This window comes from Parus major, chromosome 6, assembly GCF_001522545.3.
Source record: "Parus major isolate Abel chromosome 6, Parus_major1.1, whole genome shotgun sequence".
In the NCBI taxonomy this organism is placed as follows: Eukaryota; Metazoa; Chordata; class Aves; order Passeriformes; family Paridae; genus Parus; species Parus major.
In genome coordinates, this window is record NC_031775.1 from 14660103 (window position 1) to 14683122 (window position 23020).

At 40.3% G+C, this 23020-nt stretch overlaps 1 protein-coding gene across 2 annotated transcripts; it reads left to right on the forward strand.

Annotated features, from left to right (window-relative positions):
* Positions 1 to 1544: 1544 nt before the first annotated feature.
* On the forward strand, positions 1545 to 22894 carry STAMBPL1 (STAM binding protein like 1). Of its 2 annotated transcripts, none has more exons than XM_015633201.3 (11): positions 1545 to 1757; positions 12248 to 12439; positions 13373 to 13590; positions 14990 to 15065; positions 16495 to 16590; positions 17212 to 17566; positions 18140 to 18222; positions 19121 to 19258; positions 19908 to 20020; positions 21546 to 21645; positions 22587 to 22894. In XM_015633201.3, exons 2-11 carry the CDS (start codon positions 12359 to 12361, stop codon positions 22641 to 22643), a joined length of 1317 nt encoding a protein of 438 aa, XP_015488687.1. In that variant the 5' UTR covers positions 1545 to 1757; positions 12248 to 12358; the 3' UTR covers positions 22644 to 22894. The 2 variants fall into 2 exon arrangements, with proteins under 2 accessions (XP_015488687.1, XP_015488685.1); XM_015633199.3 differs by having other exon boundaries at positions 1546 to 1757; positions 18140 to 18264.
* The last annotated feature ends 126 nt before the right edge of the window (positions 22895 to 23020 follow it).

The following is a 23020-nucleotide window of genomic DNA, read 5'->3' on the forward strand; positions in this document are numbered from 1 at the left end:
GGGAGGTAAAGGAAGGTGGATCTAGCTGTTCCTCAAAATCTGGTTGTGTGGATACAGGTCTGAAATTAAGTTTACTCATCCTGGAAGCAGCCACCAAGGGCTGCCCCAGGACATCAAGTTCAAACTTTTCTAGGGCATCTTCCCATGCTGTACAAGAAGAACCAGCCACAGACACACCCTGCAAGAGGTTACAGGGAAACATTCAGGTCAGTGACCAACAGTTCTTGGGAAAGAGCACCATGTGCAGTGTCTTCAATACTGAGCCCCTAAATCAGCCTAATATTCAGCCTAACTTCGCCTCTGACATAAATGAGTTTTACAAAGGATTGCCAGTTTTTTCATCAGAAGACAATTTCCAAATACCCATCTGATAGGCTCTCAATTTACCAAAGTTTCCTGCAGCCAAACTTTATCCTGTTATTGGCATTGATCAGAAATGCAGTCCTGGAATGCACAGGGTCTGAACAACAGGAATACCCTTTCTTTACATTTACCCTTGGAAAGCCATTACTGTCCAGACAAGAATCCTTCCAGCATTGAAAGTGTCCCTTCCATGTCTGCTTCAGGATAGGATTAACTCAACAGTTCCACTGAAAACCTTCCATGACATAGGCTGGAGCCTCTATCTCATACCTCTCTCAGCCAAATCCGAGATAACAAGGTGTTTGAACATACTGGATTTTTGTTGCTAGCCCAAATCAGTCCCTCCTGTTCTTAAAGTCAGGACCAAGATCTATTGTCTCACTCCACAGCCATCAGCACCAAGAGTGGTACTTCAAGGCTGGGATGCCAGAACAGCCTCACACACAATGAAAGGAAGGAAGGAAAATTACATTACTGTTTGGGGGTCCCAGATGAGCTAAATACAAGTATCTCAGACCGTGTCTAGACTTCCATGTCCAGGTTTGGGGTCCAGGAAAGGCATCAATATGATCAATACCTGCTGAGCAAGTTCAGCAGAATGACTACAAGATCAGCCAAACTTATCACGGAGTGAGTAACTGCTGCATTGGCTGAACATTCCCAGTAGAGATCTAGGCCAGCCCAGAGCACTGCCTGGCCTCCTCAGAAACCCAGGCTACCTCCTCTGCTTTAGAGGAAGGCCCTCCTGTCCAGCATGCCTCCTCCCAGGTTCCACAGCCCCACACTGACAACCAGTTTAACTTTCATCCTTTTCCTCCTTACCCACAACTTCGCCCGCAAGGAAGTTAACATCGTTTCCCCTCACTTAGCCCTTCCCAAATTTCAGGAGAGTCCAGGTGAGGTGTGCATACCCTCCGGTACCCAAGCAGAAAAGGACTGACTTAAGGATGGCCGGGCTGGCACCGGTTCCGCGGGAAGCGCGGAGGGGACGCATCCCAGGTGCACACGGACCTTGCTGTACCCCAGCACCGGTGTCCTCGCCCGCGGCACCCCCGGCTGTGCCCGGCCCGTGGCGGTGTCCGGAGCCCGCAGCACGGAGCGGGACGCGGGCACGCCGCTCTGTCTCCCGGCGCTGCGCAGGCTCCTCCCTTCGCCCGCACCGTGACACGGCCCGGCTGCGGCGGCGCACGGCGCTCGCTGCCCGCCGCCACCTGCCCGCCCGGGGCCGCTCCCGAGGCTCCGCGTCCCGGCGGGGCCAGGCGAGGCGAGACGGGAGGAAGAGGAGTGAGAGAGAGAGAGAGAGAGAAAGAGAAGCGGGAGGAGGCCCAGGCCGCCCCAGCGCTCCTGCCTCTCCCCGCCCAGCGCTTTGTCCGCTCGCACGGATGCGAGACCCGGTAAGCAGCATCGCCCTTCCCGCCGAGGGGAGCGCGGGGCCGGCCGGGCGCTGCCTGTCCCTCCTCCCGCTGCTCGGAGCCGGCGGCCCCGGCGGGCACAGCAGAAGAGGCTGCTGTCCCTTCCGGGGCCCGCGCCCTGGCAGCAGGGGCCGGCACCAGCCCCATCCGCTCCCCGGCCCCGTCCCCGCCCGGCGGCAGGTGCGGCGACCCGCGGAGGCCTCGGAACAGCCTCCTCCGGGCAGGGCAGGGCAGGGCGGAAGGCGGGCGGGAGCAGCGGGGGCTCGGGGCCGGCTGAACCTGCTGACTCTACTGCGTGCACGCAAAGAGGTGGTGGCGGTGTGCTGGGGAGTCCGGAACGCTGCCGTGTGCCAAATCAAACTGATAACAGTGTTCTGTCTCGACATGATTTCCATATATACGTGAAAGAGATCATCGGAACAGGAAGTGAAAGAATCTAAAAACAGTAGAAATTGTGTTTGCTGAGCATCTGTAGCTCTCGGATGAGCTTTTTCTGTTCACGTACTTGGTTTTGTACCTGCCTCCTTTTGACCTCTGCAGGATCTCAGGTGTCCTTCTGAAGTGCACTGAGCAGTGTAAATCGCTCTGGCTCATGCTGCCCTGTTTCAGAAGGATGCCAAAAAAGTATCTTCTGGGGGAATTCCTTTTGGTCTGGAATTATTTGTATTTAATATGCACATGGTTCTGAGTGATCTGAGAAGTCATGGGCAGGAAAACCCCCACCTTCTACTGAGAATGGGAAGTAGTGAGATTATGAGATCTTGGAGGCACTGTACTTCCCAGGATATTAATTCCCCAGGTGAAGAGCAGCTTTGAGAAAGTTCTATCTTCACAGAGGTGGGGTGTCTCCTTGTTGCAGGCTAAAGTGGATTACTATCCAAAATTGTAGTTAGAATATATTGGTGACTTGCCTTAGACAACCAAGTCCTAGAAAATAGGATATAGACCCAGAACTTCATTGAATAGTCCCAGGAGAATGTAGCCCAGGTTTGTTGTTGTGAGTTCTGCTCAGGCAATATACTCTGAAACAGATGTGTTTTCTCATGTACTAAATGCATTACAGCTGGTATATTGCTTGTCTAAGTGCTAACTGTTTGGATAACTAAACCAAAGGCCAGTGTTGACAAGTCTGGTGTTTCATAGATCACAGGATACTGTAGGAATGCAGCAAGCATTCATCCCAAATTCTGTATAATTCTGTAGGTGCCAGTATCATACTTCTTTGTGTGTGTGTGCACAGTATTTTAAATGGCTTTAAGTGCAGGGGGTTATTTAGTAGCATTGTGTTTAAAAATTGTCTTGCTCAGTCCTGCAGTCATTTGTATTACTTGATACTGCTCTGCAGACACTGTGAAGGCATTTCTCATGTGGTTTTCTTTATGTGCATTAAAGGTTAGGCCTTGAGGCTTTTCCTGAAAGTTAATCACCAAGATCAGGAAGAGTATAGCTCAAGGTGAGGGATGTTGTAAAATCTTCAGCTGCTGAGAGAATGGCAAGGTGACTTGTGTATGAAGGCACTAAACAACTACTGCTTAAAATTAAGTATTTGGTCTCTGTTAGCTGGACATGTGTGAATAATGTTTTTTTTCTGGTTTTATCAGACTCCTGAAATTTTATTTCTACACCAAAGGTTACACTTCTAAATTGTGTTCTGAAAATTAGTTTGCTGCCATGTAAAGGAAGTCTGCGTCTATAAAATTTTAATAAAATTAGAACATTTAGATTGTCATGCCAGGAAACATATTTTCTGGTCATGCTTTCCATTATAAATAGAAGTATCAGTCCATGAAAGAAAATTATCTTGCTTGTGCAGCTCCTGAACAATCCGTGTGCAGTGGCTTAGCGCTGTTGTTGCAAAGAAGGTCCTATTATAAAAATCCATCCTTTTCAATCTTGCCTGGCTGCTGGTGCCTCTCAGTAATGCTGTGAGTCAGGCAGCTCCTCAGACACAACCCGTTGCCTACCACTTCCTACTGGCAGCTCTGGATGAGTCACAGCTCAGCACACAACATACGGAATTGCGTTATGGAAGCTGTGGGCTCTCCACATAATCAACGTAGGAAGCATCTTCCTCTTTTAGCAGCTCTGAAACACCGTCAAAAAGCCTTCAGAGACATCTATTGCTCTATGTTGATATGAAAAGGAGCTTGTATAGGCTGCAGAGATCAATGGGCTCATCCTGAGGGAAAAAGCTAATGATTTGAAAGGCTCAGAGGTAGACTGTGCATAGCTTCACTGGGATGAAGAGCCTGTTGGCCTGCAAGGGTACAAAATGTTAACCAGAAATCATTGTGCTCAGCTTTGATATTCTGGATAATTCAGCTGACTGTCAAGCAGCCCTGTGAGCTGACTGTGTTACAGCCAGTGCTGCTATAAAATGTGTGCTTACCACAGTCAATCTTAGAAAGTTAAGAGAAATTAAATATTGTAACTAACCAGGTAGAACAAGCAGTCTAAAGCTCACAGAATTCTTCTCATAGAGCCAAACATTCCTCTTGTTTTTCCTGGGCTTTCTTTTTTTTTTTTTTCTCATAGCATGTTACATCCTGAATCATCTAGAACAGGGGAGGAGGTCAAAGATTTCCCTTATGAATCAACTAACTGTGTTATTTTAATATGAGCATTGTACTGCAGAAACATGCCAGATTAAATGGTAGTTATTCATACTGATTGATCACACCTCATCCTGCAGGTAATACCACCATCCATTTCTTACCTGACCTTTCCTTGCTTAACCATTTGTGTATAAAACAGTCAGAATCCTTTGAACTAATGCCTCAATTAATTTTTTCTGGATTTGAGGCCAAAAAAAAACCCAAAAAAACCCCCAAGCTTCATTCTTTATAGGCACTTTAATAGTCTTCAAATAAACTGTGAATTTTTGTGGCAGAAATATCAAGTAAATTTGACTCTCCTTTCTTAATAAGTTTTCTTATTAGATGCAAAGGAGCCTCAAAGTGTTCTAAAATTAGGTAGGATATATTTTGCCAGAAAAAATAATTGCATTTTATAGGAAGAACCAGAATATTCTTAACCCCTCTGGCCTAGTGAGACTTTGCCCCTGAGAGAAATAGGGATACAGACAGAAAAAAATCTGTGAAACCTAAGGCTTTGCAAGGAATCATGCTTGCTTTGTTTCTCAGAAGTCTATGAAGTTGCAGGCCTCTGTTCTGATTTTAACCTCTCATTTGTTTCCCTTAGCAACACTGCTTCTTGTCTTCATGCTGGAAGTTAGTTTTATCAATGATGTAATGGATTGCAAGTATCCCTTATTTTTCAGTATTTCAGGTGAATAAACAAAGAACAAATTGTATAAAAACATCTCTTTCTTGTACTTCTGTCCTCTTCTGGGTTACTGTGCCCTGATGCAATTTTCTTGGGGGACTGTTGTGGATTTCCCAGAGGAAGAAATGGCACTGTTTTTCTACACCATGTCTTGAACATCCTTTTAGTGGGTCAGTGGAAAGATGCTGTTCTGTGTTGCATAAGTATATTTCACTGACTGCCTGCAAAAGCTTTTGCTTGTAATCCAAGATGCTCTACCATGGTGGATATTTATCCATTATGTTAAAAATACTGCTTTTCTGAAACTGAATGGTGTCACTAAAGAAAAGAGGGAGGAGGAGGGATTGTTCTTTGTTTTAACACAAGAATCCACAAGAGAAAGAACTGTCAGTTCACAAATGCATGTTTGAATGTTCAATATTTCCAGTCCGTTTTTCAGGACATTCTCTTAAAAGTCACTATTATTTTTGTAGACAGAGCATAGTAATAAATCTGGTAGCGAGCCATCATCTGTGTGTACAGCTCAAACACGTGAGGTTATGTTATAGCAGTACAACCATACTAGATGTTGATTTCAAAACAGCCTGCTTAAAAATGAATGGGAAAATAGTTGACAGTCAGAGGTGTCCTGTGTGCTTTGAAGCAATAGGAGAGAGAAGCCTGTAGGCTCTACATTCACATATTTTAGGGAGCAAAAGTCAGGTTCTTGCATGTGCCATGTTGGACATTATCTGCATGTTGTAGTGGTTTATCAGAGTCTTAGCCGACCCAGTAGCAATCTAATTTTGTTATCAAAGCTTCTTGATGCAGTAATGTTTTTATCTGTGCCAAGAGGAATGCTGTCCTTAGAGAACAGGTGGTCAATGATATTCAAGTAACTACGCTGACTAATTGCAGTAGTCCAAATATTTGCAGAACAATAATTCAAACTTCATTTTGAAGTGGGAAATCAGACCCTTGTGTCACCCATTCTTTTTTTTAGATGAGAATAAAGCTCAGTTTTGTGCTGCAAGGTACAGCACTGAGTGGCCTAAGCATATAAGCAAGGCTTGGGTTTGGTAGAGCTGTGCATGGAGGGTCCTCCCTGCCCATGATTCCTCCCTCTCAGCACCCAAGCAGGTGAAGGTGCTACTGCCTGCCACTGGCACAGTTTGCAGAGAGGCTGCAGGCAGTGTGCTGGGACATGGGAGGCACTGGTCCTTCACCAGTGACAAAGAGGAAATGTTCTTGATCTGCTTCTAGGAGAGATGGTTGGATCCCTCAGCAGCTGCTTCTGGGAGTCAGTGGAGCTTGGGAGGTCTTGGAACTGCTGTTTAAATGGAGCTGTGGAGCTAAGGAGCAGTGCCAAAACGTGAACTGTTAGTGAGGTGGGCTTTTCTAGAGCTGAGCTTAGTAGAAGCTGTGAAGAGCAGCTTCTCCACTGAAAGGCACAGGGTTTTCAGGAACTGATTCCTCACAGTGATTTCTTTCATTGAAAGGCCATTCTGTTGAGTTTTGTTGATTGGGTATTTCCTCTGCACAAGAGCATGATCTTGCCATGACATTCAGTGCTTTGTTGGCTTTTTTTCCAGAAGAGACAACCTACTATACCAGCTGAATCACTTGCTGTGATGATGAATGCTTGTTACAAAAAGCATGTTGACAGATGAACATGCTGTTTCTTTTTGGAGAGAACCAACAGAAAGCAGTTTGCTATTTAGGCTGGTATTTAGCATATTTATATATCAAACCTAAGTGTGTGTGTATAAATGATTATGTGCTGTGCCAATACATGGCTTTGCATTTCAAAAAGAGCTGAATGAGACAGGTGCCTGTATTTCTAACCTGTTTTTCACCAAATTCATTTGAACATCCACTTCCAAGTAAAGATTTTTAAGTATCTGCTTCATGGGTGACTTATTGGCATGAAATAGTCCTTTACCTTCATCTGGCAATTGCTGGTGTGACCTATTTAAAGTTTGCTGAGACAACTTAGTTCCATTATGGGTAATTGAAAGGAGTTATTTGCACTTGCTAGTTTGGCTATTTTAATAAGGACTGACCTCCTTATGGTTTGAGATGCATCTTTATTCTAGGATTCTGTAATCATCACACTTCCTAGTATAGTAACATGGTGTGTGGCTGTGTTAACTTCTCATGGCAATATTAAAGTAAGCTTTTCCTTGCCACAGGATGGCTGCAGAACACTTTTCTCAGGAGCAGTTTCAAAAAGTATAACCATACCACGTTTTACCCTCTGTATTAGCAAATGCTTCTAGATATACTTTAGGAATTCTAATCCCAATGGAATGAAATTAACAATTTTGGTGAGAACCTCATCTAGGCTTTACATTCCACAAAAATATCAAGCTAAATGATTAATATTTATGGAATGACCCACTATTAAAAATATTCAGAGAATAAATCATTGCATAGATTATTTTCGAATTAAGAAAGTGCTTTTGAAATTTTTCCAGTGATCTCTTTAATGAAGATTTTTTTCCTAAGACCAGTAGTCAAAATATTGATAAATGTTTGCTGAGAGCAAAGTCAGCGTTATGATTAATTCCCTTGAAATTTAAAAATATGTTACAAAGAGGAAACTAATGTTACAAAGTGAAAACTATGTATTTCACTAGTATGGATTGAAGTTACTCAGTTACTTGTTTAAAAATCAAAAAAGGTTGTTCGACCTTTTAAAACCTCCTCTGAAGAACTGAAGAGGGAATAGTGGCCTTCAGATGATGATAAGGAGTTGAGATTCAGTGCTTGTCCTCTGCAGTCAGTTTCTGGGAGGTGGTGACACCCTGAGCTCCTCTTTGTGTCCTCTCCAGATGGCACAGCTCCCACTGGGGTGCCCATGTCCTGTGAGCATCCTTGGGCAAAGCCTGGTCCTGCTTGGTGGCCCTGGCTTGGCCAGGACCATCATCTCCCAGAGGCAGGGGATATCTGGGAAGGACACTTTGCAGTCTGTCCCATCAGGGGATATCTGGGAAGGACACTTTGCAGTAAGGACACTTTGCAGTCTGTCCCAGCAAGGCAGGAGACACGCTCCATGTGCCTGGCTGTGCCCTGGCTGCACTGGAGGCATTGCAAGCACCAGCCGTGAAACTCCAGCAGCACTGGAGCCAGCACAGCCTCACTGTGCAGCCATGGGTGTCACCTCTCACTGTCACCCCACACTTCTGAAAGGTGGAAGGTCATCAGAGCCTGTTGGGCTCTGAGCACAGCCAGGGTGCCTGGTGCAGGGTGCCACACGCAGCCAGCCCGGCGGCTGTGTGAAATGCCAGCCTGCAGCAAACCGTGAGGGTGTTGGAGAATTTGTGGTGAACTGGGATATTGCAGCTCTCAGAAGGGTTTGTCTGTGCATGCATTCCCCAGATCTTCTCACACTACCTCTGTCTCGTGAGCCGACTCCTGAGGTACTTGATATGATTCTATCTTCACGTACTGCTCTTGGCACATACTTTTACTTAAATTGCTCTCTCTGCTTTTCATTTCCCTGGTACTTGGTACCATGATTGTTAGCCTGAACAGAAACAATAACTTTCAATGCCACTTAAAATGCTGATTTTCTCAGTTTGCTCTGTTTCCTGTGGCTGAAGGGCTTTGATTTAATGAATCTGATTTTTCAAGGATTAATACCTATGATAATAAGATGGGACATATAGGAAAACAAATGCTTGTTGAGGATTTGGTAAGAAGTGCTATTTCCAAAGAAATCAAGAAAAGTTTCTTAACCATTGAATAGATGTTAGATTATTATGGTCTGATAATGACTATCAGAAGACTCATAATTAGTAAAAAACAATTTGAATGCTAAATATCCTGGCATTTGTCCTCAAGCAAACATTATCTAAGTCCATCTAAGTTCATTGGAAGGCCTGAAATAGTAAAGCAGAAAAATGCATCTTTACTCTTAGAGTTTTGATGACTTTAAAGTCTAATAGACTAAGACAGCTCCAAGCTAGCATTGGTATTTATCCCCTGTGATTGAGGTTGGAATGTAGTTCACTGTATTAGCATAAGTATTTTGTATATTTGAGTATAATTAGTTTCAGCTATACAGAGAGATTTGGTGCTTGAATTTATCTTTACTCTTTTAAAGTAAAATATAAGTTTATTTCCAGAAAACAGAGTCACTTGCCAGAACTGGGCAATTTTTATAGGCACCGTATAAGCTCTTAGGGTGCCCTTTCAAAGCCAGCTGATATCAATCTATCAATCACGGCCTCAGAAAGTGACAAATCTGTCTGCATTTCTGCCTTCATGGTTCTGCCTGCTCCTTTGCATTTTGATTTTGAGAAGGAAGTAAAAGTCCATTTAATTTTGATTTGGATTAGCTCCAACTTGCCTTGAAGTCAGTGGAGACAACAAAGTGAGAGTACAAAGAAGGATGGTGAGGGTGAGGGGAGCCCCTTGGCTGTGTGGTGCCCTCCGAGGAGCTGAAGGTGACTGTGAAGCTGTGCCATGAGGAACATTATGCACAGAGGCGTTCCAGGCAGCTGGCACACACGCCTCTGGTTGTGTTTTTAGTAAAGCTTAATGCTCTGCATTTTAATCATTCATAATTCTGCCACTGGGTCCACGTGTTAAGGATAATATATTGGAGTGCAGTCATAAGTCAGCCCACATTCTTTATAGCATTTCTGTTTTCTTAAGTTACACTGCCACCTGTAATAGTGAATATATTTGAGTCTAATATGACATTTTTGTAAAAGGGATACAAATTCATCTTAGTATTTCTTCTTTATTTACAGTGTGTAGTTTTTAGTGTGTTCCTGAAACTAAATTTAAAAAACCAGTTTCTTCCTTTCTTTGCATGCATTCTTCTGCTAAGCTCTTGCACTGGCACATCTTATGTTTTTTGCAGAGCTTCTTCATCCTTTCCAGGCTCTGACACAATTTTGAGGAAGTGTGAATTTCTGCTATAACCAGATGTCTCCTCTTTAAACTACCTGGTATTACACTTTAAAAAAATCATTATAACTAACGCTTCTTCAGGTTGAAAGTTCACTGAATTATGTTTATAACATTATTATTCTTAGAGCCAGTCAAGTTGAGACATATTTGGAAGTAAAGGGGTCCACAGTGTCTTCCTGTGGCATTTCCAAAGAGATTTTGACTGGGGAATACCATAGGCTTCTTTAACAAAGACCTCTTAGGGAGTACTGGCCCCAAAAACCAAACCAAACCCCTAATTAGTGGCTCTTGTGTTTGCCACTTGCTGCACTTTTTGGCACTTGCCTACCAGCCAGATTGAAAGGTCTCCAAGGAGTGGCAACAGCTGAAAGAAGCATTTGATCCATATTCCATGTCTGCAGTGGGAAGCATCTCACGAGCATTGTCCTAAATGTCCATTCCCCCTCTAGGCTTTGCAGAAGGACTGTTAAGGGAGAAAGCCTTGAAAAGCAGAATGAAAAACTGCTACAGAAGAGCTTTCTTGCCAGAAGCTGCGAAATGAAATAAGAAATTGGAGAGAAATGCATTTCTGCACCTTTACTTTTGAACAAATTTATATATACATGAGTGACTAGAACATTTTGCAGTTTGTTATACTTGGATGCATACTTTACACTAAATCCATTCTTCCATTCAAGTAATTTAGCTGTCCCAGATGCTTCTAGGGGAAATAAAATAAAAAGTGATGGATAAGTGAATGAATAAATATTTGTAAAATATATGCTTTTTAGGTCCTTTTTTGTTTAGTTTTTGGTTTTTGTTCCTCAGTTCCACAAAGCATATGAATGCAGAGTCTCTCATTGAAGATTTTATTTCTGCTTGGAATCTGGGCTGCAGGGCCAGAAGTCTGACACAAACTGTGCAAACTGGCCAAGCTTTTAGCTCTCTCCTTCCACATCTACAGTGCTTCAGTGGAGAAGGGTTTCAGGTGGAACAAGCCCTAAAGCAGAATGTTTCTTGGAGTAGGCTAAAGCAAAAATATTTCATTATTGTTGTCCCATGGGGCCTTTCTACAGTTTGTGAATAGGCAGTGAATAGACTCTCCTGCCAAGCTGATCATTTACACCAGAGCTCCATGTACATAAAATTAAATTGTTTAGATAACTGGTTTTTTTAGCACTGCAACCACAACTAAGGTTGTTTTCTCTAGAAGTATAAACTTTGCTCATTTATTTTGTTTTTGGTAACAAATTGTGCAAGCAGTTTGAATACTTTCATTAGCAAAAATTCTTGAAGTTGAATTGCACTAATGGTTCAAATTTAGGGCTGATCTAATAGATAGTATTGCTTTTTGGATGAAAAATGAGGAAGACACAAACACAAAAATCAATACTTGAGAAATACAGCCATCTAAAAACACATTAGGGTTTTCTTTAACCCAGAGTCCTCTGGCCTCTAGAGAGAGATGTGCTGAGAAAATATCTTTGCTGAAACCACTCTATGCTTTCACAAAAGCATAAACATGTTTATTGCAACATATAAAGAGCCTTCAACATGCAGGATCAAATCTGTTTAGATTGAGCACACCAAAGTGAAAAAACACATTAAAAATGTGAAACTTAATTTTCACATTTCCTGTGTAATTTAAGTATTTCATTCCTCTCTCAGAGTTAGGTTTTCTGGTTTTGGTTTAAGTTTCCTTTAGTTGTTTTTTTTTTATGACTGCAACATCTACATTTTTCTCTTTACTTGTTCAAAGCTGTGCAAGGAGGAATTTTTATCAGTTGACTCAGAGTTCATTGTATTTTGAGTTTTGAGTTTGTGCAGGTGGAACACATGGTGTTTGAAGTATTTTTTCTGCTTTATATTACTGATACAAGTTTATGTGTAAAGTTTTATTTCTCATTATAGGCTTAGCAGAAAATAAATATACCAAATTCATACTTTCTGTAAATATGTTTGTCCCTACATATGCTCAAGGAAACACAGGTTCTGTGATAAGTCCTCAAACTTCTGTGCTTTTTACTTAATATTTGAAAGTTAGGGGTTTTTTAAGTTGCCTTAAAAATTGCAAAAATAATTTATTGTCTTCAAATCCACTGCAATAACCTTAGTACAAGTCAGCTAGTCCACAACTGAACTGTAAGCCTTTATGCATTCCCAATTTAAATTCTAGAGACCTGCTAAGTTTTAAATTATTATGAAATGTGTAAGTACTGTGCCACCAAAGTAATGAGTGGGTGCTGGCATGCAAAGTTACGTGACATTTGAATATATTTCTAATCTGAATGACTTATTTTTTCCAGCACATGACCACAATCAACGTGTCTATATTCCAGTTTCCCTTGGGCCATTAAACCCTGAGACAACTGGTGTCAAATACTGAGCTCAGGATTGATACTGCCCTTTTCAGTCAGATGGAGACTTTGGAGGAAAAGAGCAATCTCGGTTTGCAGGCAGACAACAGCATGGAGCAACCATTCACTGTCAGCTCACTGGTATGTATTACAAAGAAATGCTTCAGTGGCCAAACAACTTCTCCTTCAGTTAGGAAACATTTCAGGAGAGCTGGTCAGCAGTGGTGGCTCTCAGCTCCACGGGTCTCCTCCTGAATGCTGCAACGTTCCTCCCGTGTTCTGCCTGATGGTTTTGTTGGAATTTATTCTATATCTGTATTTGTGATTTAGGGGGACTCAGCAGTCAGGTTTTCAAGAAGTTGAAATTTTGAATAGAAAGAGTAAAAAAATTCATCAAAGTAAGAGGAAACAACTTGCAGTCAACATTTATTTATTTATTTATTTATTTATTTATTTATTTATTTATTTATTTATTTATTTATTAGCAGGAAGGTAATGACCATAATAATCAGCTATGGTTCCTCTTCAGTAATTTGTTCTAACTCCTTAGTCTTCAACTGTTTCATTTAAAACTGGAAATGAAGATTTGAAATTAACTGTTCTCTCACCAGAGGAGCTTATTGCTCTTTGTTTCCTGAGCTATTTCTAGCAGTCAAATGCTATACATCATGTAATAGGAGTCTGATTTTTCAGGACATCCATCAAATTATTTCAGTAACTAAAGACAGAGCCTTGTAGAATTCATGTGTGGAGGCTTTTAAAGAAGACCCATTTTATATTGCCTTTGGTAATTTCTACATCTATTTACTTATTTTTTTTTCTACAGTTATTTCCCTAATTTTATCTTTTTTTGTTGTTGTTTTTGGAGGGAATAAGATCACTTTTCTTTTTGATCACAATTTACTTGCAATTAAGAAATAGATTGGAATGTTTCAACTGTGGCTGGAGGTGGGGAAACCAATGCCTATTTTCAGAAAAAACTAGCTGAAGATTTCACTTGAGCTTCCTGACTGAGACCACTTACTGAAAGTGAAACAGAATATTCTCTTTGCTAATCAGACTGCTCTTTTTCAGAAAAAGCTCGTAGCTATTCCTGACCACACAGACATCTCTGTGACCCCAGAGGAGAGAGTACGTGCCTTAAGCAAGCTTGGCAGCAATATCACAATCAATGAGGACATCACTCCACGGCGTTACTTCAGATCTGGGGTAGAGATGGAGCGAATGGCCTCGGTGTACATGGAGGAGGGAAACCTGGAGAACGCTTTTGTGTTTTATAATAAGTTCATAACGTAAGAAACCACTTGTAACTAAAACAGCTTATAATTCTGAGTAAACTGAAATGGAGAGCTGCACTGAGAACCCCTTTAGATAAGGAGAAACTTGTTTAATGTCTTCTTGCAGAACCCCTTTGTTCTCTGGGGATCTTTTACACTGAGCATGGGCTTAGTTAAAATTTCCTCTCACCTTTTCATATGGTTGTCTTATCCATGTCCAAACTGCCAGGCATGAATTAACCTAACATACAGAGGTTTGAGTTTACTCTGCAGGGCCATACCATGAGCACTGCTGCCCCCAGATTATTCTTTATATGCCAGCATGTTGGTTAAATAGAATTTTTGACTTTCAAAGCAATGTTTAAATAAGATTTCTGAGCCTTTAGTTATGTCCTATGAGCATCTGTTGATCTTAAGGATGGCAGTATTGCACAACACTTAAAAAGCATGAGAAAAATGTTTTCTTTTTTCCTTTTTTTTCCCTCAAAAGGATTAAGTATAATTTATTGTTTCTTACAGGAATAAATGCAATATCTACAATATATGTTCATTGTATGATTATTCTTACCACAAAATAACAAATCTGGCCAACTTTCATTATAACTCTCAAAATAGACAGACAAAAAATATATCATGGCAGATTTAAACTTTTAACCTAGCTAGTTTTGCTGTAGGATTGATTGATTGGTTTTATTACTTCTGAAAGATTGTTTTTCTTTTTAATGTGCATATTTTAAAATTTTTATAAAGGAGACATTCTTCCTCCCTCCTTATTTTCCTCATACTCTGAACACTAGATCAAACTTTCTTAGCCCACCTGTTTTTAAAATCTATCTATCTCTATAAAAAGAGGGTCTGGAGGTGAATATTGTGCAAATTGCTGAAAGAATGATAGCAGCTGTGCTTTACAAACTCTTTGCAGCTGAGTGTTGCCATAATTTAGCTGTTGGGTGGATTACTCACTCTGCAGTTAGCTGTGCAGCTTGGTCTGGTAAAAATACCTGCTTTAATGATAGTCATTGCTGCATTCTTGTCTTCCAGTCAGCATTTTGGCTAAGAACAGGTAAGAGAGTAGTAATAGGATTTATTAACACTGATTAGAGTGGAGGGTGTTTTTGAGGGATATTTTTAGATGCTGGCTGATAGTTAGCCCTTTTTTTTTTAACCTAACCCAGTACTAATGGAAACCAAAATCTCTCAGATGTGGAAAATAATCTCCTGTCTTTATTCTGTGTGTCCCATACAGGTCCATATCATACTGTGTTAGTTTAAACATGTGTGTAGAACCCTGCTCCAAGTCATCTGGAATTCAGTGTTTAACAGTTATGTGAAACCTATTTTTCTGCCAACATGAAAGCTATTATGGATTTTCCTCTGACCACTAAGGCAAACACATGCGTGTTTAATTTTCTAGGTTGTTTGTAGAAAAGCTGCCCAGTCACCGAGACTATCACCAATGTGCAGTACCAGAAAAACAAGATATTATTAAGGTAGGGTTATCGTTTCCTGGTCTTTATGAAATGTTTTGCTCAGAACTTCTTTGTTTTTCCCAGCACATATAGGCCATAGCTTCTTTTTCCCCAGAGCACCCATAGCAGCCATCACAGCTTCAAATTCTGATACTTTTCTCCACTACTTATACGTGTTTTATTTTGGAAATTAAATTATTGATCTAAAACATGAATGAGAATGGTCTCTGAGTGAGTTGGTAAGTTGTTGGGAACTCAGGTACATCTATTTATGAAAGTTTACCTATTAAAAATGCACATGTTAACAGTACTTAGTTTGATTCTGGTTCCAATTATGTGAATGGATAATGGTCCAAACCAACTATTGCAAACAGAAGGAGAAATGTGTGGCATTGATGATGCCTGTGCAGTATTTGCTTACTCTGCCAAATAAGTGTATTTTTTCTTTCTTTTTTACCAAATATGTATTTACTTAGTTTTTAACAATTTTTTTTCCCTCCATTTCTATACAAAATAGTTTTACTTTTGTTTTTTTTTCCCTGCTAGAAAATAAATCCTAAATAAATTTGATGTATAGTCTTACACTGAACTTAAAACAGCTGGAACTGCCTAGTGAGAATTGCTAGTAGGACCATGAGTTTCTCTTGCTCCATGCCCCCATATTCTCTTGCTTTCTCTACTGTTAAACTGGATGTTTTACTCAAAACCAAAACACTTCATGCCAAAGTTCCAACTATGGTCCACAATGTAGGAGAACATCCCTACTGAGAAAGGGCATCTAACATTGCTTTCTCCTATGGCACTCAGTAGCATTAAGCACATGGTCTCTTTCCCCCCTTGCCTACAGCCTCTGAATTATTTTGTAGCAGCCTTCACATGAGTAGAAAGAATTGGGTATTGGTTTTGTTTTATAAGAAATGTTGTTTTGCCAGGTCTGTGACAGCTACAGATATAACTATCTCTTAAAAAAAAATATTTTTTTTTCTCCCCCACTGGAAATGGGCATATTCAGACATATTTCTGACTGGGAAGTTCCAGAGAAAAATGCAAAGATCCTACCTGAAACTCTCTAAGTTTGCTTTAGTGCTTCTTTACAAATTACAGCTACAACAAAAAACGTTAGTCATCACACACCTATTAAACAAGACAGAGATAACAGACTCCTAGTAAAAGGACTAATCTTTCATTGGGATAAGAAGTAGCCACGTCACGCGTTTCACTAATATAAATCAATATTTTTATTGAAACCAGTGTACTATAGAAGTTTGATAAACCTATGATTTAGTGTCTATTTCATCTTTTGCTTTTTTTTCCTGTGAGAAGAGCAGGTTGTTTTTCCTGTTTTGTATTTTTTAAAAATCTGTGTTACAACTGAGTTTGTTTTCCAGGTGGCTCTTTTAAAAAGTGAAAAGTAAATTTACCTATCTTTTTTCCCCATCCCACCTCAAAGAAATTGAAGGAGGTTGCATTTCCACGGACAGATGAACTGAAAAGAGATCTTTTAAAAAAATATAACTTAGAATATCAAGAATACATGCAACACAAAGTAAGTTTTATATGATTATTAATGTTGACATAAATATTTTTCTGTCATATAAAACTTAAAAATAAAGCAATAAAATGCCAGCTTTAGAGGAACTGAATAATTTCCTGAGCTGCTTAGGAATGACTTTTCATTTCTTCTTTAGAATCAGCTGGTCACTTAAAAATAACTAATGCAAGCATGTGCTAGGAAATTAATTTGCTGCCATATTTACTTAATAATTGTCTACAAAGATCCAAATAATTTTTTGGTATGCTCTGATTCTTCTGTATAAAGAAAATTAAATTGATATTTGTGTCAGGAAGTGGAAAAGGTCCCTCGCCTCCAAATGTTCTCCAATTTGAATTGAGATTGAAATCACTGTAAATAGGATCTGTAGCTAAAAAACTTGTCTTGGAAAAAGCATCTGAGAAACATCATTGTTCCCTCCATCAATACTATATTTTCCATCCTACTTTTGGGGATACAGTTGTATTTTCCAGTTCAGTAACCAGGTTCCAAAAGAGTTCATTTTTAATGACAAGGTTTTATGGTTTTATTGAACTGTTAGACTGCTCCTTTCCTTCCATTTTTTCATAGCATTTTTGGTGTTCTGAGAGCATCGCTATGTTGTGTATGTTTCAGAACAAATGTAAAACTGAATTTCTGAAGAAATTAGAGCACCAAAAGCTAATAGAGGCAGAGAAGAAACGAATCGCGCATATGCGGCAGCAGCAGCTCGAATCCGAGCAGTTCCAATTCTTTGAGGATCAACTTAAGAAGCAAGAACTAGCTCGAGATCAGAAAATCAAAGAGAGTGTGGTAATGTCTGAACAGATAGATGGGAGTATGCTGTCTTGTATTTCTGTACCGGAGAACAGTTCCTTATCTGCGGCGCTGCTGGAGAAAAAAGAGAGGAGCGGCACCTCTGGCTGTGCTGGACACTCGCCGCCAGTAGAACGGGTCCTAAAGCCAGTGGCTACTCTAAGTGCTGTTCAGAGTAAGTGCAGACATTTCTTCTTTTCCCTGTTTTATTTTATCTACCTGCATATGTCTGTGTTCGCTGTGAGGATGTCCATACTGAAATAACCATCAGCAGGTTTATGCAAACGCAGCAGTTCCTTATCGTTTCTTCATTTTAAGAGAGAGAGTTGCACAGTTCTCATTTTCCAGTTGAGTACCAATGGACGGATGTAGAGATTGAGATTTAGTGTTCCTGTGAAATGAAGTCTGCATCTTGCCATGGACTTCAAGGGAACAGACACAGAACCTGTAGTGGTTCCCCCTGGAAAGCCCTGTGTTGGGAGATGGTCCCAGTTCACCATCACCTCAAGGGCAGGCTAGTGAGTGTATCTTGTGGGCTAGTGACTTCAATTTAGTAGAAGTGCTTGTGCTGTAGATTTACTCTCATTAGAAGCCTATGATGTGGTAAGTATAATTCTTCCACTTGTAGTAATATAGTATAATATACTGTGCATATTTTCTTATTTTAGGGATCTTCATTGTGTTAGCTGTAAATGCCTTTTATCTCTCTTTCTCTCTTTTTTTTTTTTTTTTTTTTTTTCTTGGTTAGCTCAATTGGCCGAAGCACTCAGAGGTGTCATTTTGCCCAGGGATCTCTGTCACAAATTTCTGCTGCTGGCAGAGGCAAATACAGTAAGAGGAATAGAGACATGTGGAATACTCTGTGGAAAACTGGTACAGTTTAACCCTCACATTTGTATGGGGAAGACATACTTGATAGTGCTGTATTATCCTGTGATGTATTGATTTTGGAGCAAAAGCAGATATAAATGGTTAGCCTTCCATGTAATGAACTTCATATTATAACCTGAGTGCTCACCTCAGCACTGTGGGCTTGCTTTACTGGGGAAGCATCTGCTCAAAGTACACTGCTATTGTTATAAAGCTTAGCAAGTTTTTCAGCATGCTGTACAATACAGGCTTTTTCGAGTACTTTCTCTGGCATTCATCTAAGGTAAGTGAGGTTTAGTTACAGGACAATGAAATATAAAGACTGCCAGAATCCACTGTAGTCATCAAATTAATAATGGCACAACAAAACAGAAATCCCCCCATCAAGCTGTAGAACATCTGATTTTCAGGCTGTTTTTTTTTCCTTTGACCTAAATAACACTTAATGTCCTTTGAGAGCAGGGAAAGATGTCATGGCTGATGCTGACACAAAGAATTTTAAAGATGATCCCAAGTGTATTTGAAGTGCATGAAGAGAAAGAATAGCAGTATTAGTCTTGTTCCAAGACTAATGGCATTTCAGCGTGCCAGGACAGTCTTTCCACACTGATCTTTGAGAGCATTTCCATACAACAATCCTGTGTTGTGATTAATAGTACCCTGTATGTTTTCATGATAAAATGCTAAGGTATATTTTTAGGTACAGTATGTTGGTAGAGCTGCACTGGGATCAGTGGTGCTGGAAACAGTGGAGCTGTACTGTTTTGTTTTAGCTGATAGGCTGACATCTTTCAGATTTTGATTTGGCATTTATTCCTTAATTAGTCTGTTCCACCTTAAGTCAATGCTTGTTTTGCAGACTCATAATGAATTTACTATTACACATGTAATAGTGCCAAAGCAAACTGCAGGACCAGACTACTGTGACATGGAGAACGTGGAGGAATTGTTTGGTATTCAGGATCAGTATGATCTCCTCACTTTGGGTTGGATCCATGTACGTATGACTCATAGATTCTGGTTTTCCTATATTGGCTCTACATACTGTGTGGGGGAAAAAAAAGAAACTAAAGAAACAATACAGAGTAATACAGATTTGCTTACTTAATTCAAATTGTGATGATCTAAATAAGCACACATGTTTTCCACAGAGAACTCCTTAATGCAGTTGAGGCATCCTGTTGACACAATGGGGCTGCTTTTGCTGGTGCAACTTTTTTTTGGTGTTTATTTAGGGGTATTTTATTACTTTCTAATGCTATATTCAAAAGACAGGGAGGGGAGTCCTGTGTTGTTTAAACTTTATAATATTTTTTCTCATAGGGATTTTGTACAATTAAGTCATTTCCATTTGTCTTGTGCTTCTTCATTCCTCCTTTCCCCCCCATGATCAGCAAATCTCTTGTATATCTGATTGAACATGCCTCCATGAATCTCATCCTGAAAAGCCTTCTTTTCTCCAGGCTGAACGAGATAGAACAATGTAGAATCTGGGCTAAGATGAACTTTAGAAACCAGCCTGGGGAAGTACTGATGCTTTCACTTGTAACTTGTTCACTTGTAAATTATTTTTCCTTCTCAAATGTATGTTGACCTTTATCAGAAGAAATATTTCATGATGTTGAGCTTTCCCTTTCTTTTCGTAGACGCATCCAACACAAACTGCATTCTTATCCAGTGTTGATCTTCATACTCATTGTTCTTATCAGCTAATGTTGCCAGAGGCCATTGCAATTGTTTGTTCACCAAAGCATAATGAGTAAGTTCTGATGTTTTAAGTAATATTTCAGTATTTTTTCCTGCTTCTTGTCATAAAATTTGATTAAATGCAAAGGGTACATGTCAACTCAGATGAATGGCATGAACATTATGTTGTGACTTTGTTTTCTGTAAGTTGCCTAGACTTGCATTTCAGTCAGTCTCTATGCACAGCATTGTTTCTGGCTTCTCTCTCCTCCTCCCTTCACAGACACAGGTTTTAAATGTTATTTTTTTGTATATTCTGCCCAACAAAGTAATAATTACAGGAGCTGTTCTTCTGAAGTACTCTTTGCCCATGCCCTAGCACAGATCTATCTTCATTCTGTCTGCTTAAGAATGTGGAGGCAGGTTAAGTTTATTTCTCTAGGATGATACGAAAATTGGAGTTTCCAAAGCAGAATGGTAAAAATCACTTTTTTGACAATAAGGATCTGTTCTAGTATTTCATACATGACAAATTGCATATCTCCAAAAATCTAGAATAGTGCAAATATTAATGTGAAGGTTTGTAATGGAACGGGTTTCCCAGACATGTCATGAAGTCTGCATCCTTGGAGATATGCAAAACCTGACTGGACATGGTCCTGGAAGCCTGCTCAGGCTGGTTCTGCCTGAGCAGGGGGACTGGACCAGACAGTCTTCAGAAGCTCCTTCCAACCTCAACCAATTTGTGATTCTCCATTGGTGTGCCTGGCATTTCAGGGTGCCAGGGCTAAACTCTGTTTTTTAGGGTGTGCATTTCTTCAGCCTTTCCTTCTGGCCTTCTGCCTCAGTAGATGTGAATCCTGTCCTGGTTGCTTGACTTCCTAAATGGGCCCTTCAGGTAGCAGAGCTGTGAACACAGATTGAGAGGCAAGGGCACAAGCACTAGGCTTTCTAACCCTGAGCAAGCCTGCACACCTTTGCAAACTTCTGCTCTTACAAACCTCTCTCACAGTTGATGCTGAGACCCTGTAACCAGCCCTAACCCATAACATTTATGTTGTCAGGCACTGCCCTGTAGTTAATAGGTATCAATCTTTACAGAAGGATGGCTTTGTAATGTTTTATTCAATACTTAAAGAGTTGCAGCAGTGCATTTTCTAATGCTTTGTGTTATGTGATTACCTAAAAGACTGGGGAGGATGTTCTCCTACTAATCATTTACACAGCTGATTTAAAGGCTGTTGTCTTTTAAATTGTCCTGAGTGAAATGCAATCCAGAACACTTAAGTTTCTGGTTTGCATCTGTTCCTGTGTGAACCATCCTTATCCCTCAGTGGCCTAACCTGCCTAACAAGAACAGCACCACTGCTGTAATCCTTGTTATCCTCTTCCCCTCATCGTTTCTTCCTTTACAGGAATACAACTCCCCTTGATTTATAATACCTTTAAAAGTCCAACTCAGCTGGAGCTCCTGTGTATTGGAGGTCACCAAGCACCTTTCTGTTGTCCTTCTTTTAAGCTAAGCAATTTGTATGTGAAACCTTGGACGTGTACTATGGGAGCAGTGTGTAACAGGAGTGTCATGTTCTGCTTTTCAGCACTGGCATCTTCAGACTTACTAATGCTGGCATGCTGGAAGTTTCTGCTTGTAGAAAGAAGGGATTCCATCCACATACAAAGGACCCTAGGTTATTTAATGTAAGTATATAATTCAACACAGTTTTTACTGTTCAAACTCTGGACCATGGTTCTGCTGCAAACAGAAACTTGAGATTAGATTTCTTAGTAATTTAACCCATTTTACTAGCTCATACCTTAGTTCAGTGACCAAGGTAGGCATCAGGAGACTACTTAAGCAGTCTTTAGCAGCCATGAGGTGAGTGTTACAAGCTGCCATTCAAATGGTGGTTAACCAGAGGTAGTTACTATGAGTCACCACCCTTATTTCCTTTCAGAAGGAGCAAGACCCACATTTTCAAATGGGAGTTGTTACTCTAGAGCTCTTCAGTTTTTAAGCAATGAATCAGTTCATCTCTCCAATTTTAGTGTCCCATCAAGACATCCCAGCTGCTTAAAAGTGAAGCTATAAGTAGGTTAAGCCCTGTTTCCTTCATTGCCAAAAGTTAGCCCTGGCTTCTCTAAGCATTTCTCTGTAGTGCTATATCTTTTGATGTTTTAAGAGCATAATGGTGTATGTATGGCTGAGCAGTACAGGCAGTCACACTGTCTTCCAACTAACACTGACATCTCTGTTAAGAGTCTTTGCCTTTGAATAATTATGGGTTTGGGTTTTTTCAGTGGGGTTCACTTCTAATACAGAAGCATCTCCTATAGCTTAAAATAAAATGATCGAATACAGAGAAGTCATGCTGAGGGACATTGAAAATTCTGTGTTCTCAGGCTCTCTGAATGTTAGCATTAGTCCTCAAAAAGAAGGAGAGGTTGGAGTTCTTTGTTTTGTTCTGTTCTTTCATCAGTGAGTGTAGGGATAATGAGAAGGTAGTCCAACACTGAAAAAAGTTAAGATTTTTTGTTCCAGGTAGGCTCTTCTCAGTGGTCTTTTACAGGTGTAGTTCATGGATGAAGTTAGTGGGTATTTTCTGAGATTTCTGAGAGTAATGGGTTGTCTCTTTCTGCAGCCATGTACCCATGTGGTTGGAAAAGACATAAAGATAATTGTGCTGGATCTGAGGTGATACAGATGAGCCACAACAATGTTACTCTACAAAAGGCCAAAACAGAAAACTGGATTCCTGTTTTTTCCTACATTTTCAGAAATTACTTTTATATTTATACATTTTAGATTGAATGGTTTGATATTTATTGCTCTAGCCTGTTTTGGAGTTATTTTGTTGCTCTGTCAAGATGGAGTTCAGTGGCATTAACCCTGAATCTGTAAAAAAATCTCACCCATAAAACACAACAATAAAATGAACTTCAAACTACAGTAGCTGTGTTGAAATAAGTAATGTTTCTTTTGTCACTTGTTTGCATTAGTTACCTTCTTAAAATTAGATATTTTTAACAGTGGTTGGCTTTTTGTGTCTTCCAGCTACGTACATGTCTTACAGCT

What these genes read in the sequence shown, in the direction of transcription:
- STAMBPL1 (XM_015633199.3), top strand. Translation starts at nt 12,359, where the DNA reads ATGGAGACTTTGGAGGAAAAGAGCAATCTCGGTTTGCAGGCAGACAAC. An exon ending in TACTCTAAGTGCTGTTCAGA is followed by an intron (nt 17,567 to 18,139) that starts GTAAGTGCAGAC and finishes TTTCTTGGTTAG; the next exon opens with CTCAATTGGCCGAAGCACTC. An exon ending in TGTTCACCAAAGCATAATGA is followed by an intron (nt 20,021 to 21,545) that starts GTAAGTTCTGAT and finishes TCTGCTTTTCAG; the next exon opens with CACTGGCATCTTCAGACTTA.